The sequence below is a fragment of the Stegostoma tigrinum genome, chromosome 13 (genome assembly GCF_030684315.1).
Source record: "Stegostoma tigrinum isolate sSteTig4 chromosome 13, sSteTig4.hap1, whole genome shotgun sequence".
NCBI lineage: Eukaryota > Metazoa > Chordata > Chondrichthyes > Orectolobiformes > Stegostomatidae > Stegostoma > Stegostoma tigrinum.
This window is the reverse complement of record NC_081366.1, coordinates 15536432-15556888: the sequence shown is the minus strand read 5'-3', so window position 1 is coordinate 15556888 and position 20457 is coordinate 15536432. Positions and strand designations below refer to the sequence as shown.

The 20457-nt window shown below is 39.8% G+C and overlaps 1 protein-coding gene across 2 annotated transcripts in view; it reads right to left on the bottom strand.

Annotated features, from left to right (window-relative positions):
• Positions 1 to 18566, bottom strand: part of LOC125458274 (NEDD4 family-interacting protein 1) — a 45393-nt gene extending 26827 nt beyond the window's left edge. Inside the window, exons 1-2 of one of the 2 annotated variants that reach the window (XM_048543420.2) lie at positions 18370 to 18566; positions 12103 to 12193 (exon numbers count right to left, since the gene is read on the bottom strand). In XM_048543420.2, coding sequence (XP_048399377.1) covers positions 12103 to 12193; positions 18370 to 18399 — 121 coding nt within the window. In that variant the 5' untranslated portion in view covers positions 18400 to 18566. The remainder of the gene's footprint in view (positions 1 to 12102; positions 12194 to 18369) is intronic. The other variant, XM_048543419.2, reaches the window with a different exon arrangement.
• Positions 18567 to 20457: the final 1891 nt, after the last annotated feature.

The following is a 20457-nucleotide window of genomic DNA, read 5'->3' as shown; positions in this document are numbered from 1 at the left end:
TTACTCTGAACATTACCTTAGAATGTAACAAGGTCATAACAAGTAATCAAGTTCTCGCCACTGGCCAGATGAAGTACAATGTTTGCAAGGGGATAGCAAGAGCTCCTTCTCCTTTGCCATAAAAACTCAATTTCAGCACATGGAAACACTAAGTAGGAGCTAACATATCACGTATGCACAGCAGCAAAAATTTAATGAAGTACACAACTTGACCTGTAATCCTTCCCTCTCCTTTTCTACCCACATATCGCAGTACTCAAACAGTGCAAATTTTGTGTTACGTAAGTCAGCAGTGACTCATTTTTGTGGTTTTCTAGACTATGTTGCTTTCAAATGCATAGAAGGAATCAACAAAGAAAATGAATTGAACACAAATTCACAGTTTTTACATTCGTTTGTTTTAACATATTTTGCCTTATCCTTTCTGAAATGGTAATGACTTTAGGTGTTAATTTGGAATCTGGATTTTCAGGAAATTTGATACTTTTATACTGTTTGGAATCACAGACACATCATGATTCTCTATGATAGACTGAAAGACTCACTGTTATTTTAGGCAACAAAAACAGAAATTGCTAGAGAAACTTGGGAGGAAGATCAATGGACCTGAAACATGACTCTGCTTTCTGTCCAGAGATGAGGCCAGACCTGCTGAGTTTCTCCAGCAATTTCTGCTTTTTTAGCATTCCAAGTTTTTATTATTATTTTATGTCTCTTCCAAGGAAATAGGATACCCAAGTCCAACAATTTAGGGGGAAAAAATCTTCCTTAAATACTGCCATGAAGATCACACAAATTGCCTGGGAAAATTGCTCAGATATGTCCTGTACCACAAAAAGCAGGACAATCCAACTTGGCTAATTATCATCCCCCTAGTCTGTCCTTGATAGCTTCAGCATTGGTCCAAACATGCACAAAAGAGCAAACTCAAGAGGTGACAGATGCAGAAGTGGCAACATTTGGCCAAGTCTGGAAACAGGAGCCTTAGCAAAACTGCCGCCAATGGGAATTTAGGGAATATTCCCCACTGGCTGCATTCAAAGTAAGCACAAGGGAAGATGCTTATGATTGTTGGTGATCAATTCATTAAGTCTCAGGACATCACTACAAGAGTTCTTCAGGATAATATCCCAGGCTCAATCACCATCAACTTCTTCAATGACCTTACTTCCATCTTAAAGTTTGAAGTGTGATGAGTCACTGATGATTGTGCAATATTCAGTCCCATCTTCAACTCCTCATATCTTGAAACAGCCCACATTCATATGAGCTGGACAATACTCAGACTTGGGTTGATAAATAGCAAATAACATTTGCACTGCACAGGTGCTTGGCAACAGCCATCTCCAAAAGCGAATTTGACCACTGAAACAAAGTTACTTTCACAGAATTGTAATCAAAAACCCATTGGCTCTACTTTTAAATCTAAATTACCAATTTATAATAAAACATTACACATCTTCGTCTCAGCATTTTGGGGAGTAATTACTATTCACTACAAAGTGAACTGGGCTAGCCACAGAAAGATGCCAAACATTACAGCAAAGAACTCATCTCCTTACTTACTAAAGCCTGTGCATCATTTATAAATCTCAATTCATGATTGTGACAGAATACATTATCCTTGCTTGGATAATCACAGCTCTAACATAGAACATAGAACATAGAAAAGTACTGCACAGTACAGGTGCTTCGGCCCACGACGTTGTGCTATGGGATCAAATCTAATCCAAAAATAAAATAACCTAACCTACATTCCCCTCAATTCACTGCTGTCCATGTGCATGTCCTGCAGTCGCTTAAATGTCACTAATGACTCTGCTTCCATGACTACCACTGGCAAAGTATTCCATGCGCTCACAACTCTCTGGGTGAAGAACCTCCCTCTCATGTCTCCTCTATACCCTCCTCCGAACACCTTAAAACTATGACCCCTCGTGGCAGTCAATCCTGCCCTGGAATACAAGTTTGAAATCATGCAATCAGAACCGTCCACATGATTGACAGTATACTGTGGCAGCAACTCAAAAGATCCTTCGACAGCACTTTCCAAACCCAATGCCTCAATCACCCTGAATGGAAGGGCAGGTTACAGATGGGAACATATCTTCAAAATCTCCTCCAAACCACACACCGTTGTGACACGGAACTAAAACTGCCAGTCCATCTTAGTCACAGGGTCACGTTCTTGATGTCACGGTTAAGTCATTTCTCAAATCACCTAAAAATCAGACATTTTTCTTTTAAAGTTTAATTGTGCTGCCAAGTGATCTAATCTTATAGACGTTAATTGTGCACATTTTCAGCAGACCGATGTCAATAGTAACTAGATCCTTCCCAGGCATGACCAAAGGTTCAGAAAGTGTACAATTAACCCTTCTTTTTAAAGGCCAACAACCAAATAGGTCAATGAGCAGACTACCAAATATCATGAGGTATAGTTATGCTTGGTCCTGTCATCCTGATGTCCTGATAACATCTACATCATAGCTGATCCTGAAGCTCAATGCTAAAGGTGGCTAATGGCTGAGTTGTACATGCCAGTAAGAGTCTGGACTGTGCTCTATTACTGGATCACAGGGGTGTTATATTAACCATAGAATAAAGACCAGTAACATGCCTCATCATTAGCAGGGGTTCCTGCTGACAACTGCATATGAATGGTTACTAGGTAAGTTATGGAACCGGCTTGACAATGCTACAGCCTCCAGCACAGACTCATGTCAAACACCTACTTTAGAACTTACCAAATTCCCTCTTACTCCGACCTTAGGTGTTTTATTTTCTAGTGCTCTCTGTTTTTCAAATTCTTTGTGTGTCTTGTTCTCCCACTCTATTTTTAACTCCACGTTTTCACCCCACCCTCCCAATTTAGTCTAAGCCTCCCCAGAATCATGAGGAAAATGCCCCCAAAGGGCATCTACCCCAGGTGGCTGCTATTGCAACACATCTGCATTTTGAAACCTGTACATGTTTCATCTCTCCTAGAGCCACTTCCAATTCCTCAAGAATCTCAAGCACTTCCTCGTGCATGATTTCTCCAGTTACACATTCATCTACATAATCCTCCTACTCCTACACACACTAATGTGAGATTCAGGATTAATGTTGAAATTACTAACTGAGCTCAGATTTGTTAGTTTCTTTCTTATTTCACTAAATTTTGTTTGCAGAATCTCATTTCTTTAAACCTATGATATTGATACCATTAAGGGCCAAAGTCATCAAGCACTATATACTGCTCAACTATTATGTCACATATTACTCATACTTACGTTATTTAATTTCTGCCACAGCTACATATTTAGATCAGGGCTAGAATGTTGTGACTTCATCTTTCACACAGCACTCAAAGAGAGATTATGCCTAAGGTACATAAAATCCAGATATATCACATGCTTTTGCTTGATGTACAGTTGTTTTGTTCTCCCTCGCTAGCTACAGAACCAAAATGCATTTTTAGGCATCATTAAATCTGCAAACTTCAATTGCATAGAGTTGCAGAATACTACCCACAGACTTCAGCCAACGAATCTTGTTGAAGCCAGCGTAACCTAATCATTCAAGTCTGCAATACTGTCTTAGCTTTCTTTCAGTGTATAAGTTTTAAAGAAAATTCTCTGCACGATGCATTCATCCAAATACAATTATCTCATTTTCATCATTTTTCCAATATCATCGTGCACTAAAGAACAAGTGAACAAGTGAACAAAAACAAAACACAATAAGTGGAAAGCAGACTCTTGAATTGTTCTTCCTTCTTATTTGTGGCTAGGGCCATAACTTTTTTTTAAAACCTTAAACTATCTCACAAAGATTGAAACTAAATTGACAAGGTGTCGAAAACTTGGAGGTAAATATGAAGTGGGAAAGCAAAATGCATAAAAAATTGTGAAAAACAGTTTGCACTCAAATAAGAAACATCTACAATCAGAGTAAGAGGGATCTGATTGAGATCTAACTCAACAGGGGGTCGCAGATAGCAATTTCTCGATCTCAGATGCTATGTACGTTAAGTTTTTATTTGAAATTTATCATACTTATGCCTTCTATACATTTTTAAAATGATGCTGGCCATTTGTAACATGTAATGGTTCATTCTTCTCCCGTGTCTCATGACTAAATATAGCAGCCATAAAAATCTTTAAGTAAATGCTCAAGAGCTCAGTCAAACATCTTGGCGTATTCATTATCCATGAGGTTTTCTGCCATATGTATTACATAAAAATAAAATCAGCATTGCTTCTCTCAATTTATTCAAAGACCAAGTTACCAAACTCACTCTTTAAAATCTTGCCCCTCACAGAAATAAGTTTTCAGTTTCATGCACAGTTGACCCAAGTTTAACCTGTATTTGAAAGCAAACATAAAACTTGAGAATGATCATTTTCATTGCCTTTAAATAATTCCTATTTTTCCAATGTTTTATATTCAGGAACTAATCTGTTATCTTGGTTTGAGTAATGTTATAAATGGAATACATAGGACAGTGGCAACAGGTATACGGAATTCGCTGAGCGACCATTAAAAATCTGGAAGAAGGTCTACTGGAGTCCCCAGCGGCCTGAATTAGGATCACTGTTTAATGTAATCTACATACCCTACATATCCAAGTCTATTATTTCAAACTTTGGAGGTGACAAAAAAAATTATGAAACAAAGAGGACAGACACAGACTTTAAGATGTCATAAACCAGCTTGAGGAAAGAAGACACAGAGCAAATGAAATTTATGGTGAAACGTTCCTAAGCAGGAAGGGAAGAAGCAATGCAAAGTAAAGGATACAATTCCAAGGAGGCAAGCACAGAGAAACCTGGGGTTTACTTGCATAAATTATTGAATGCAGCAGGACATGTTGAGAAAGCTGCTAAGGTGTACAAGATCTTTAAATTACTGGTCAAAAGCTCAACTTTATAAATAAAGGCAGAGAGTACAAAAGCATGGAAGTTATGGTGAATTGGTAGAAACATGTTTTGGCCTCAACTGGAGAGGAGTATCCAATTCTGGGAACCACAATTTAGGAAAGATAATAGGATGCTGCAGAGGACATGGAAAAGAATTACCAGAATTACTGGGATGAGAGAATCAAGTTACACCTTGGCATAGTTGGTGCTGTTCTCCACTGAGAAGGAAAAGGAGATTTGGTACAGATGTTCAAAACCACACGTGTCTGAATAGAGTAAATGGGTACAAACTATTCCTACTGGTGGAAGGATTGAAAACCAGACAATATTCACCTATGGCACCTGGCCAAAGAAGTAATGACACCATGAAAGTTATTTTCACAGTGTACGTTTAGGGCAGAGAAAACACTCAAGGGGACTGTTGCTGAGGTAGATTCCGTTTTTTGCTTTCAGAAGAGAACTTGATAATGATCCTAAACACAAACAATTTGCCCACTGACCGCAGGAAGAAAACAAGGCAGTAGGATTAGCTGGGTAGCTCCCTCAGAAAATTGACTTAGGTATAATAAGCCAAACGGCCTTCGTATTGTAAATATTTAATGATCCTATACAAATTTTCTGTCACTCTTAAACCAAACTAGCCTCTTTAACAGACTTCTCTTCATTATCAAGATAAAATTACAACTTCTCTCTGTCTTTGATGCAGACAGCTTTCAACAGTTTAATTTTGTTGGTAACCAAAGAATGTGCCCTCACTAATTTCTTTTGTCCATGTTATATACTATAACAGGTTAAACATTGCCGGGATCGTAACTAAGTTCAAGTTAGATTGAAAATTGCAGCCAGTGCTAAGTTTTGTCGAAACATTTTTGAACTGACACATTTTTCAATTATTATTTGGTTACAAATGTCACTGGCCAAGCCTGCTTTAACTGGTCTTCTCTAGTGACCCAGTCATTGTGGATCTTCTTTGCAGTTGTATCAAACTGCTAAGTATCAGCCAGACAACACTGAGAAATAAATCATAATGGAATAGGACAAGAGTCACATGCAAACCACAACTGAGGTTTCCTTCCCTCAAAAGAATAAACAAACCAGTGCCTTTTTATGGCAATCTACCAGTATCATATCTATTTTTACTCATGGCCTTTTATTGTCAGAATTCTATTTAAACTCAGTTCAAATATTCAAAACTGCCACTGCGGTGTTGGAACACTCATTTTTGGATTATTCTTCCAAGTCTGACATTTATTAGTCCAGTAATATAACCACTATACTAACATAGCCTAAACTATTCATAAAATGTTCCATAAATATTCTGAGCCAATAAGGTCCTAAGAGAAGTTATTTGAAAACATAGGTTTTGATGATCTGCCAAAGTTTGGTGAGAGTCAAAACACTCAAGCCAAAGAAACAAACTGGACCATAACCACTTAATTTACAATGAAACCCCTATTTCAATTCTGCTAGAGCTCTAATAGGTCCCAGTTTTAAAAGGACATGTCACAACAAATTACTATTCCTTCCAGTTTGTTCAAAAAAAATCAACATTTCTACAGGTTTACCGATAGATCAGTAGGTAAGTACAGTGCCAGTGTGGTACAAAATTATTCAAACTGCCTTGAGTTAAATTCATGATCATATCCAAGCAATAAGAAAATGAGAAAAGGTCTCGGCATAACAAAGCTTTGCAGTAAGTAGAAAGTAAATCTGAACAAATCACACCACTCATCAACATAGTCAGTAGTTTAGCACAACGCATGTCTCCTGATGTTTAGAGAGATTTGGGCTTGGCCTGCAACACTTTGCTGAATGACTGTTGGCTTTTGCTGTCTTGACTCAGTGAATCGCCATTTGACTAAAATACTGGAAGGCTGCAGTAAACATGGAATTGAGTCCAGCTTGCGTCACAGACTTCGAGAGAGAAGAGAAACAGGATTTAAAAACTGAATTATTTATTTTGGAACACTTACAATTACAGCATTTTGCTTGGATTAACCATAAATGTGGCATGATCTTCAAGTAATCATCTATTTGATAACACAAGTTATTCTAGAGGCGTGCAGGATGTGCAAAGAGCTTGGACGAGAAGGGAATTGATTAAGACTTCACTATAAGAGGGGAATAAAAAAACTTGCAAAACAACACATGGAATGAAAACATTTCAGCAATAGTTCATTGGTAATTGCCATGTATATACAATAAGATCCTAAATAAACTTTTGCACACACACCATATCTTTAATGCAGAACATTTAAAATTACTTCAAGTACAGGATACTGTCTCCATATAAGTTAAAGAAAATAGTTACCATTCTTTATTCAGTGCAGAGCAGTAAAACACTTTTGATGAAGGGTCATGTTAATTAATAGCTCCATGGAACTCCCTTTATGTTGGGACTGAATTGTTGTAGAAATAATCAAAATTGTCTTTCTAAACTTTAGTGAGATGACACATTGTTCCAACTACTAACCGAGAGGCGCAGCAAAGTTATTATGCAAATAATTCTCAGCTTGACATCATGCCATTTGTGTAGCAGAGTAGTTGTTTGGCCTGAAATTCATGTAAAATGTTGCTGGTTTCCAAAACCACAATCTCTTACCAGTAACATTAATCTCATATAATATTCACTGCAAAAATGCACTGAAGGTTATCTTCATTTTCCCCTTACTACATCAATTCGAGTATAAAGAGCCCTACTGATGGGAAAGAAAGCTAAATATATAAATTACATTGCCACCTCTAATTGTTCAGAATAGGTGATGTGCAAATATTTTCACTAACATTTCAATTCTAATAAATTTTGTTCATATAATGGCTGCCAGGAAGGTGCCATTATATAAAGTTAAATTACTGACATTATTGTGTGCAATTACAGAAGAGTACACAATTCTATGAGGCTGCAACAACCTTCATGCAAACAAAGTATATTGAAGGCAAATTTAAAATACAAATCTCATTGCTAAGCCTCAAAGCCCCCTTTGAACAAAAATTATAAACAAAGTCTTCTCAAGGAACTCAAAAGCATATTCCAGTTGCACAACTTTTTATTTATCAAGTCTAGTTATGTCACAATTTCTATTTCACAGAGATCTTAATTATTAATTTGACAACATGTTTTGAAATGCTGGTAGCACGAGCACCGAGCTGCAACAGTTTGGAAGAGGGGATAATGAGCTTTAATGTTCTGGATCCATATACTCAAGAAGTTACTGGATAGAGTTGCTAAGTGGAAAACACAGACGCGCTGATTACAATGGCTAGTTTTGTTTGTCTCAAGGATGTTTTTGCAGGACTAAAGAATGGCAAATATAGTATACTTGCAAATGGAAAATATGAAGCAAGATTAATATTAAAACTTTTGTTGACAGATGTTGCTTGAAAAAAATCAATTTGCAGTACAGTTCATGCTAACAGTCTGACCTCTGAAAAATAAAATTCAACACAGAACACAAATCTGCAAAGCACATTGTGATCAATTTAAAAATAAAAGCCGAGGTTAATTAAGTGGAGTACAATATTGAGTACAACTGAAGCATGCAAAGCCACAAATTAATAAGACTGATTGATCATCTATTACAAGCATTACTCTATATCTGAATGATGATGGAGCAGAACAGATATTATTAATGACTCAATTGTTAGCTTAATACGGCGACCAGTTTTGGGCCCTGTACCTAAGGGAGGGCATGCTGGCCTTGGAGGGGGTCCAGAGGAACTTTGTAAGAATGAAGGGCTTGTGATATAAGGAGCTGTTGAGGGCTCTGGGTTTGTACTCGATGGAGTTTAGAAAGATGATGGGGACCTGATTGAAACTTACAGCATATTGAAAGGTCTGGAGAGAGTGCATATGGAGATGATTCTAAAGGTAGCAGAGCCTAGGACCCAACGGCACAATTTCAGAATGAAGGGATGACCCTTTAGGAGATGGAGGAAGTTCTTCAGCCAGGTGTGGGTATCTGTGGAATTCATTGCCACAAAATCACCAAAAATCCTCAGAGAGCAGATTCCAAACACTTCCATCTCGATTAACAGCATCTTAGATTTGTTTAATACATCCTCATCAGTGGTGCGACCCTTTTGATAGTTTACCTATAAATTCTGCATATGATACTACCTCTCTTACTAACACGTGGAGAAGGAGTGAGGCTCTGAAAGCTTGCGTTTTCAAATAAAACTGTTGGACTATAACCCGGTGTCGCAGGATTTCTGACCTTGTCCACCTCAGTCCAACACCAGCACCTCCACATCCTGAAAATCTATGTAATTTGCACATAAACTTACTCACCTTATGTACTCATGAGGCACTCCACCTACTTTGTCTCAAGAGGGTTGGAATATAAAAGCAGCAACGTGCTTCTGAGGCTTAATAAAGCTTTAGTTAGGCCCCAGTTAGAGTACTGTGTCCAATTTTGGGCTCCACACTTCAGGAAGGACATACTAGCCCTGGGGCATGTCTAGCGGAGATTCACACAGATGATCCCTGGAATGGTAGATTTAAAGTATGATGAATGGCTAAGGATCCTGGGATTGTACTCATTAGAGTTTAGAAGGTTGAGGGGAGATCTATTAGAAACTTACAAGATAATGTATGGCTTAGAAGGGGTGGACACTAGGAAGTTGTTTCCGTTAGGCGGGGAGACTAGGACCCGAGGGCACAGCCTTAAAATTAGAGGGGGTAAATTTAAAACTGAAATGAGACGACATTTCTTCAGCCAGAGAGTGGTGGGCTTGTGGAATTCATTGCCACGGAGTGCAGTGGAGGCCGGGACATTGGGCACCCTCAAGGCAGAGGTCGACAAATTCTTGATCTCAGAAGGAATGAAGGGCCACGGGGAGAGTGCAGGGAAGTGGAGTTGAAATGCCCATGAGCCATGATTTAAATGGCGGAGTGGACTTGACGGGCCGAGTGGCCTTACTTCCACTTCTATGTCTTATGGTTCTCCACAAAACCCCACAGAATTCAGTTACAGTATGAGGTTTGTATTTACTTCTTTTCAATTTGAAAAGGACTCAATTGTTTTATTCTCCACAAGAAGTCAGAGATTTGCAACAGAAATACAGCTTGTATTTACATAGTTTCAAAGTACAGCAGATTTCAAACTAAAATTAAGGAGTCTGTAACACCAGAAAGAAGCTGATTCCAGAGAAGAAAATAATCATTCTGTCATGAAATTTAATTACTTGATTAATTTTTTTTCTATTTTATATTAGAAGAAAATTTCATTGGCTATTAAACTTTTATTTTCCTGAAAAAGAATTAATTAAACAGTATGACAACTTTGACAACAAACATTGATATTTAATCAGCAAAATACTCTTCAAACACCGGAAAAAGAAACAGCACAGTGAGTTATATCAACACAGGGTGTCCAGAATACATGAAAAAAATTAATCAAGAGAAATCATGGCTGTAAAATCTCTAGTCATGACTGGATGAGGGGGTCTGGACATGACGGCAATCTCCGTACATCAACAACTGAGAGAAAGTGTTAGAGCGATTGGGTAGCGTTCGACTGTAACAAAAGTTACAGAATGGTCAAGGAGGACTACTGCACTACGGTCAATTCACAGCGGATGTGATGTTACTGCGATAGAGGCAGTTTCATTGCTGCACCAAGGAGGAAGTGTGACTGGTAAAATACAAACAGAAACCTCCAAGAAATACAGGCATAGAGACTGCAGATGAGCATGTTCTTGGTATGGCAATTGGGGATGGCAGGATCAAAATGAAATTTTTGGGAGGTGATGGTAATGTGGATTTTGAAACACTGACAGCCAGTACCCGAACTGACATTATAAGCAGCTCTCCTAACTAGCAAGCATGTTGGGTGGGTAGCAGGGGACAATTCGTTGAGAACAAGGATTTTTAGAAATAGAACATAGAACATAACAGCACAGTACAGGCGCTTCGGCCCTCGATGTTGTGCCGACCTGTCATACCGATCTCAAGCCCATCTAACCTACACTATTCCACGTACATCCATATGCTTGTCCAATGATGACTTAAATGTACCTAAAGTTGGCAAACCTACTACCGTTACAGGCAAAGCGTTCCATTCCCTTACTACTCTCTGAGTAAAGAAACCACCTCTGACATCTGTCCTATATCTTTCGCCCCTCGATTTAAAGCTATGCCCCCTCGTGCTCGCCGTCACCATCCTCGGAAAAAGGCTCTCCCTATCCACCCTATCTAACCCTCTGATTATTTTATATGTTTCAATTAAGTCACCTCTCAACCTTCTTCTTTCTAATGAAAGCAGCCTCAAGTCCCTCAGCCTTTCCTCGTAAGACCTTCCCTCCATACCAGGCAACATCCTAGTAAATCTCCTCTGCATCCTTTCCAAAGCTTCCACATCCTTCTTATAATGCGGTGACCAGAACTGTACGCAATACTCCAAGTGTGGCCGCACCAGAGTTTTGTACAGCTTCACCATAACCTCTTGGTTCCGGAACTCGATCCCTCTATTAATAAAAGCTAAAACACTGTATGCCTTCTTAACAGCCCTGTCAGCCTGGGTGGCAACTTTCAAGGATCTGTGTACATGGACACCGAGATCTCTCTGCTCATCTACACTGCTAAGAATCTTACCATTTTCCCTGTACTTTGCCTTCCGGTTACTCCTACCAAAGTGCATCACCTCACACTAGTCTGCATTAAACTCCATTTGCCACCTCTCAGCCCAGCTCTGCAGCTTATCTATGTCTCTCTGCAACCTAGAGCATCCTTCGTCACTATCCACAATTCCACCGACCTTAGTGTCGTCTGCAAATTTACTAACCCATCCTTCTAAGTCCTCATCCAGGTCATTTATAAAAATGACAAACAGCAGTGGACCCAACACTGACCCTTGCGGTACACCACTAGTAACTGGTCTCCAGGATGAACATTTCCCATCAACTACCACCCTCTGTCTTCTCTCAGCAAGCCAGAGTCCCTGAAGAAAGCTGGTCTTTTCAAATGACTGGATTGGCTAAGAAGCAAAGAAAGAAGCAAGTTTAAATGATAGACTCCTGATAAATTTCCAATTTACCCCGGTTGAATATTTTCCAAAATGTCAACACCCCCTCCTCATCATTCAAGATCTCAGTGAAAATTTGGTGAGCTATTACATATGTCCATCCTGTAAAATCTCTGCAGAATATGTGACAAAGTGAGGGGATACTTTCCTTCCAGTTAGTACACAGTTCTACATACCTGCACTCTCCACTGCAATACTGCTGTATGGTGGAGGAGCAGCCTCAGCCCCAGATTCTGACACCTCTAATGCCTCTTCTTCATTCTGCAACTATATTGACAAAAGACAAATTAAAACCCGTTAAATCCGAAACATTATTTAAAAGCAAATTTCAGGAAACAATGCAAAATACTTGATAACCAGTCTGTTTTCACATGTTTTTCCAACCTCCAATGCAATAATTTAACAGAATCATTGCTTTCTCCCTTCCCTACTCATATGTGATCTTAACACACAAGAGGCATATCAGCCTCAGTTTATCGACAATAAAGTGGCTCCTCCATATCCCTAAAAGGAAATGCAACATCAGAGACTGTTAATCAGTTCAGATATTTTACCTATGTGGAAGTAAAACATTTTTTTAAAATTGGTTCCACAGCTGAACGTGTTGACTCATTGCTGAGCCTCAGCTCCATTGAGGTGAGTGGTGATGTTATGAATGTGAAATTGCACATTAAGTGGGGAAGAAAGGAAGAGATCAGTTAGGTTCAATGATCTCTTCACAAGAGAACAAAATGTCCAGAGAGTCACCCATACCAGCGAACATGACTCATTTTTCTCTTCTCTCAATCAAGGATTCCGAGTCCTGATCTGGTTGGGATCAAACCTGTTGATTTTCCAGTTCAATTACTCACTAAACTATTCAATCATTTGGGAATAAGATTAGAAACCTAGAACAATCATTCCTCTCTGTATGGATCTCACAGTCACACACTCCACAGTAATTTGGCTACAGTAGGTATCATTTGTCAAATTTAATCTAAGGGATTTTGGACATGTTTCCAGCAGAAACTGTTCTTGGAAGTGTTCCTTAATTGTCATTTTTGATCTTAGCCAAGGCAACAATGTGGAAAGTCAACCCCCAAGCTATACAGAAGAGAAAATCAACAAGACACTTAGCAGCCACTTCTGCTCCAAGTAAAAGAATGGACAGCATCCACAAGCATGTTTGGACTTGGTTGTGACATCCTGCACACTACAGTCTGTGTAAATCACTACCCAAGTTCAGAATAACAGACAAGTTACAGGCAACTTCAGGTGCTTGTGATCATTGGTTTTACTAGAGATAGGGGAATTTGGGAGAGACATGCTGAGAGAAACTAACCAGATATTACTTGGCTACCAATAAAGTCAATGGAGCCTTTTTAGGAATAGATTCATGTTTTCACTGGAAAAAAATTCATTCATTGGCTCTTGGTTCATGAGCAACATTTACTGATATCCCTTGGCTACCTTGAAACAGCCATTTTGGACCTTTAACAAACAATTGTCCTTATGGTGATGATTGCTTCCATAGAATGTCACATACCTGGTGTACAAAAAAAAGCGGATATCTATGTCAGGACAGTGTGAAATCTGGAGTGTACATTGAAGGTGACAATGCCTCCATGAAGTTACCACTCATTCTTCCAAGTAGAGGCCATGGGGTCACTGGGATACATTTCAACTGTGACAATGGAACCTGCAGGTTACATATACTTTACCACTGATTACTGGTGTTCTGAAGAAGGATCTCTGAACTTGAAACATTAACTGTTTTCTCTGCACAGACGCTGCCAGACCTGCTGAGTTTCTCGAGCAACTTCTGTTTTGTTTTCCCAATAATTGAACTTTTTACTCATTTAACGGAATGCCCACAATGCAAGGGCAGCACGGTGGCTCAGTGGTTAGCACTGCAGCCTCACAGCACCAGGGACCCGGGTTCAATCCAGCCTCTGGCAACTGTCTCTCCTGAGTTTGCACATTCTCCCCGCGTCTGCACAGGTTTCCTCCCACAGTCCAAAGATGTGCAGGCTAGGTGGATTGGCCATGCCAAATTGCCCGTAGTGTTCAGGGGTGTGTGGGTTATAGGGGGGTGGGCCTGGGTGGGATGGTCCAAGCGGAAGTGTGGAGTTACTGGGCCAAGGGGCCTGTTTCCACACTGTAGGGAATCTAATCTAATCAATAATACAAGAGTTGTCATTCCAAATGCCCATTTACTATGCAATTAATGTAAGGATTACAGAGCCATTAAGATCAACCCAAAATAACTCATACAGAAGATTAATCTAATCTATGACCCAAAATGTTATTTGCCTGTATCATATTATTTATTCATTACATATGCTTGGAAAATTGACAGCACACTGGAATAAATGGTCATTAACTACTCCAAATAAAGCTGCAATATTAAAATTGCACTTGTAACCTCTAAAATAGTGAAAATTGTTCCACATTCTGGTAACAAACAGCCAATAGTATTAAATTCTACAAGCAGGAAACGGACGTTCAAAAGAAATTGTTACATGGGATGTGTCCTAGCATTTGTTGCTAGGCCATTTAAGAGAGCAGTTAAGTGTTAAACAAATTGCTGTGGGGCTGTAGTCACACATAACAAGGCTAGGTAAGGTTGACAGATTTCTTTCCAGAAGGGAAGGAGTGAACCAGGTGAATTTTTATAACAACTGCAATGGTTACATGGTCATAAGGCTATCTTTTATGATAGACAATAACATAAACAACATAAAATAGGTCAGCAAAATTCAAGAAAAAGTCTGACAAACTCCAGGAGTTGAGGAGTTATGATGATGCTTTATGAGGAAATGTAAACAATCACACAGCCCAAAATGAAAAAATCCTTTAGGTAAGCATATTCCTCTGATGACTTGATTGATAACACGCAAGAGAAGTTTGATATGCAGCAATTAATTTTTGCCTACTGGACAAATGAGACCATGACATAAAATACAAAGGATGTATTGGTGACCAATACAACACTAAGCTGCCTTTACCCAGACAGGTCGTGATCAGCACTACCAAGAAAATTTGCGTTACACAGCTCATCAATATTCTGTTTACAACACTCCCAAGTAATGAAAGGAACTGGATCTAAACAGTAACCAATTTAACTATACTGTCTGTTCCAATTACAGTCTGCTTCTGCAAACCATTAGCTAATACAATGCCATCTGTTCTCAACAACAAGGTTACATATAAAAACAGTTCACTGAAGTGATGTGCTCACACATACATCAAAACTTACACCTTCCAATTTCTTTGAAATGTTACAAGGAATACACTGACAGGAGTACTCAAACTATTTTGTTGATCCATCATCAGTCCCTCATAAGTAACTAGGGATCACGTATCCAATATTCTTGTCCAGCTTGGTAAAGATTAGTGACAACATTCTTCTAGATGTGAAAGGGTGGGGGCAGACATTAGTGAGATATGCAGAGTTCATTAACGTCAAGTTGGCTCCAAGATAAATTGCCTGGTCATGGGACAAGGCAACCAGCCAAGGGCAAATGTGAAAGTCCAAATCCAAATTAGTAGCACCATTAGACCAAAAGGATAAAAACCAAAAGAACTGCATATGCTATAAATCAGAAACAAAAACACAAGTTGCTGGAAAAGCTCAGCAGGTCTGGCTGCATCCGTGAAGAAAAAATCAGAGTTAATGTTTCGGGTCCAGTAACCCTTCCTCAGAACTGAACGGATACTTTTGCTGGTTCATCAGCCAAATTGACTTCACCATTCAACTCTATTCTACCATTATCACTGGGTCAATATAGTGGAGTCTCTTCTGAACGTTACCATGGAAGGACTGCCTAAAAGAATTTGCATTAATTTGATGTCTTTAATGCTAGTACAACATGTCATGGTGCATCACAAGAAGCAGAAGGAAAATGGGCACCCAGTCACAAAAGGTTAGGAGAGATTGCCTAGACTTTGTTCCCAGTCTTTACCACAGGGGAATTTAGGGCAGACTTTTAACGAATGACATCTATACAATTTTGATTTCAGCAAAGGGGAGTGATTGCTTCTTTCAAAGGTAGGACTCATCTTTCAAAGCAATGGCATGCATTCCAAAACAATTCTCACTTGACACAATGTGAGAACTTCTCATGTCAGCATTCACTGCAGCTGGGAATAAAATAAATTGTTTCAAAGAAGCAGATACATTCTGTAAAATAATTTGGTAGTGTAAAGTTATTTTTAAAACAACATGACTAAACAAGATGTTAACCTCCCTACCCAAGGGAAGGTACAATCTCTTACAGTACTCCTGCATATGTAACAACCAATTTGATGGCAGATTATCTAATAAAACAGGCAGATGGCCAATACTCAATGGAGTAATGTTTCTGGGAACTGCTCAGTTGAAGGATAAGAGATACAAATCTACCTTTAGGCAGTTCTATTGGAACAAAAGTGGTTAAGAAAGAGAACACAACTATATATATGACTTATTTTACTGTTTTTAGTAATATGCAGGAGTTTCCACAGAACACTAATTCATACATTTCCAGAAGATTTCAACAAAAGAAGCAAGCTCTTCTTTAGCTCTGAATCATGCCCAGATCACCCCTGCCTTTTAACTGCTGCAGTTTCCAACAGACAGTAACACAACTGGTCACAAGCTTGCCTTAAAAGATGCAGAATCAGCTAATTCAATGAATCATGCAGCTACTCTTTCCCCATTTTCTTCTGGAGACAAATTTTTTATTTCTGTATTCATGCTGATAGTCTGCAATGTCTTGCTTCTCTACACTTCCTGAATAACTCTTAGGAATGAATTCTTCCTAAGGATTAATCAGCTGCCCAGCCAAACATCAATAATAGAACAATTAAAATCAAAATGCTTTAAAAGAGGACAGTTTTGTTCCATGTTGTCAAGTTCTCCAGCTACAGCATTTTGTCCAAAAGTAATTATATATCTGGAACCAACATAAATTGTATCTATTTATATTCAACAACAAAATAACATGCTTAGTAAGGCTTACAAGTCCCAACAATTACTGAAGATAGGATCCAGAAACTTTATATACTTTGGTTAGCAGCACCTCCTAGTCAATTATTGTGCACTGTCTTCTAAAAATGCATACAAAATTATTTTTCCTTAAAAATGCAAATTCCAAATCATAAATAAAGCTATGTTGCTAGAACTATTTGGTAAATGAGGGAATTAATTTTTTTAAAAATTGTATGGATAACTCAGCCATCCTGAATTTTACAACAGGTAACATTCTAAAACATCCCACTGCATTTCATTATAACTTTTAAGATCAACATTGAAAGGCGTACAGATAGATCATTAGGTAGAGAAGCATATTTACAGTTTAAATTAGGTTCAGGATCGTTTTCATTTGTCTGTGGTGTCTTGTGTCTACTGTCACAAGCTAATACTGTTAGAGAACATCCCTGGAGCTTTCCTTCAATATTACTTTACAACAGGGGCGGAGCATTCACTACATCAAGGTTAAGCCTCACCCCACTCAAAAGGTAATCTGATCAGCTGTGAAGTATTTATAGTACTGGCGAATATTTATAACACTGGTAAATTAAATATCCTGTGTTACCTCACACAGACCTTAATCTTTCCTCGTTTTTGCAGAAACCACGTCTGCAAGTGTTACTTAGGGCCCTTTAATAGGTTCTATCTGGACATCAATGCATTTTTTGAAAAATTTTTTTCGTATTTGAAATAATTAACTTGCATTGTCTTGCAGTGCCCTTGAGGGGCAGACCGTGGGAATTTGACCTTCCAATAGTTGTGAGAATAGTCAAAGTAGATCTGTGACTCTGTGGAGTGCCAATTTGTAATGTAATTTCAAGTAAAGGCGGGGGGGGGGGGGTCTCTCCTAAACAAAAGTTTGCAATTCTAATCAGGACTGTTTCAAACTGCCACTCTCAGCACTGCCATTATCTTGACAGCTTCCCCACACCTTTCACCTCAGGTTGTCGACAAGCGGGGTCTCTGAGCAGGACCGAGAGACCGTGAAATCTTATTTGAAGCCTGCAGGCTACGTTTTTTTTTGGCGAGCAGCATGAACCCAATCCAGATGCTAAAACAAGAATGTGACACCGTCGCTGGCAATGATCAAGGTGGTCAGAACCGGCAAATGCTGCATTTCACAACAACCGGTAAAGCCAATTCCGCCCCAACCATGGCCCGTCTCTTCGCCACGCACTACTTCAAATAAACGACTGAATAGCACCGGATCGACAACTCTTACTATTTTCTATCGATCACCGATATTTATTACATCCGGTGCCACCACTCGCAAAGACGGCATGGAGAAGAATGCTTTCGCCCTCTCCCCCGCCCCCATCCATTTTAAAGAGCGTTCTAGGCCTAGAGCGAAGTACCAAACCTCGGTGTCGCCCAAACAACCTCAGCCGGGCCGCCTGTACACTGTTCGGGGCTGGCAGACCCACCCTCCCCGGGTGGAAACCAGACTCACCGCCTGATATCGATTGCTGCTGTCCGCCATGGCGCAGGGAGCGAGCGGATCTTCCTGCTACGAGCGGGAAGGTGGATAAGAGGGAGAAAAGCCGAACCAGCGGAGATGCCGCTGTTTATTTTCCTCTGGATTTCCGATCGCCAACTGTCTCACGTCGCATCCGCACCGGATGTGAGTGCCACGGACGCCGCGGTTAGAGATTGCCAACAGCGCCTCCCAGCCCGGCAGCATCGCGACTGCAAGCGCTGCAGAACATTGAAGGAGCCCCTGGGAAACAATGCTGATAGCAAAACGTTACCTCAAAAACAGGATGTAACGCTTGCCCGTTTACGTCCTCCTTCCACACCATCCAAGGCCCCAAACACATCTTCAGGTGAAGAAGTGCTTCACCTGTATTTCACTCAATTTAGTCTGCTTTATTCGCTGTTCACAATGTTGTCTCCTCTACATTGGCGAAACAGAGTTGCAGGCTGGGTGACGCCTCCATACTGTCTGCAAAAAAGAGACTCTGAGCTTCCAGCTGCTTGCCACTTTAACACACTACCGTGTTCCTTTGGCTGATATATCTGTCTCAGGCTTGCTGCAGTGCTCCAGTGAAACTCTGCACAAGCTGGAAGGACAGCACCTCATTTTTCACTTGTGAACGCTACAGCCTTCTGGACTTAACATCGAGTTCAACAATTTTAGAGCTTAAGCACCTTTTCCCATGCTTTACGCCCACCATGTCTTGTCATCTCACGAGCAGCTACCACACACTACCCATTGTCAATCGCTAATAATTCCCATTAGTAGTTATTCATTCCTTCAGACTGACCTTTAACCATTCCCTTGTTGTCCAACTGTTTTTCTCTCTAAGAAAACAAGGTGTGGACCTGGATGAACGCAGCAGGCCAAGCAACATCTTAGGAGCAGGAAGGCCTGCTGTGTTCATCCAGCTTTACACCTTGTTATCTCGGGTTCTCCAGCATCTGCAGTTCCTACTATCTCTGTTTTTCTCTCTAGTTGGGCTCGAATTCCACCTATCGTTTATTCCCCTCCCACCCCATCTTCTGCATAAAAAAAAAATTCCTAGCTACCATCAGTTCTGAAGAAGGGTCTTTGACAACTCTGATTTCACTCCACAGTTGCTGCCAGACCTACTGAGAATTTCCAATGATTTTTGTTTTTGTTTTTGGTACTGCAAGTGTTGGGAGTGCGTAACAAACTTACTCAGCAATATAATCTGACTCCGCTCACTTTGGATCCCACCACAACTACCAATTAGCTTATTCTAGTTTTAGGCCATACACATATAAACTAACTACATTCCTGAGACAAAATCCTGGAATTCCCTCCCTAACAACATTGTGGGTCTGCAAATGGACTCTGCACTGGTTCAAGAAAGCAGCTTATCACTATCTTCTCAGGAGAGATGAGGATTGGACAATAAATGTCAGCCCAGCAAGTGATACTCATGTCTTGCGAATTCATTTTAAAGAAAGGTAAGGAGCCAATGTCTGCCATTGACATCAAGGCAGCGTTTGATCAAAGGCGATATCAAGAAGCGTAAATAAAATTTGGGAACTAGGGATAATTCTATACGCAGTGACATACTAATCATAAAAGAAGATGGTTGTAGTTGTTTGAAGCCGATCATCTCAGCCTCAGGATCTGGTTGCAGCAGTTCTCTCGAGCAATGTCCTAGGCCCAAATAGCTACAAACACGTCACCTTCCTTATAATAAAGGCAAAGTATTGCACATGCTAGAAATATGAAAATACAAACACAGTGAATGCTGAATAAACCCAGCGGCTCTGGCAGCTTCTGTGGAGCAAAAGACAGATTTAACCTTTTGAGTCTGATATGACTTTTTCAGATCTATGGAGTTTCTCCAGCATTTTCTGTTTACTTCACTTTTGTCCATCATTGTATGGATTGAAATATAATCTTTTGCAAATGATCCTCCTGAATTTCTGTAATCATGTCATCTCTACCATGTGGCACTCTGCTGCCATTCAAATTGAGACCAGTTCAATAATGGAGGAGGTACTCTGAATGCCAAAATAACCACTGGACTTCCCCCACAGGCAGGGGTGAGCAGTAATTTCA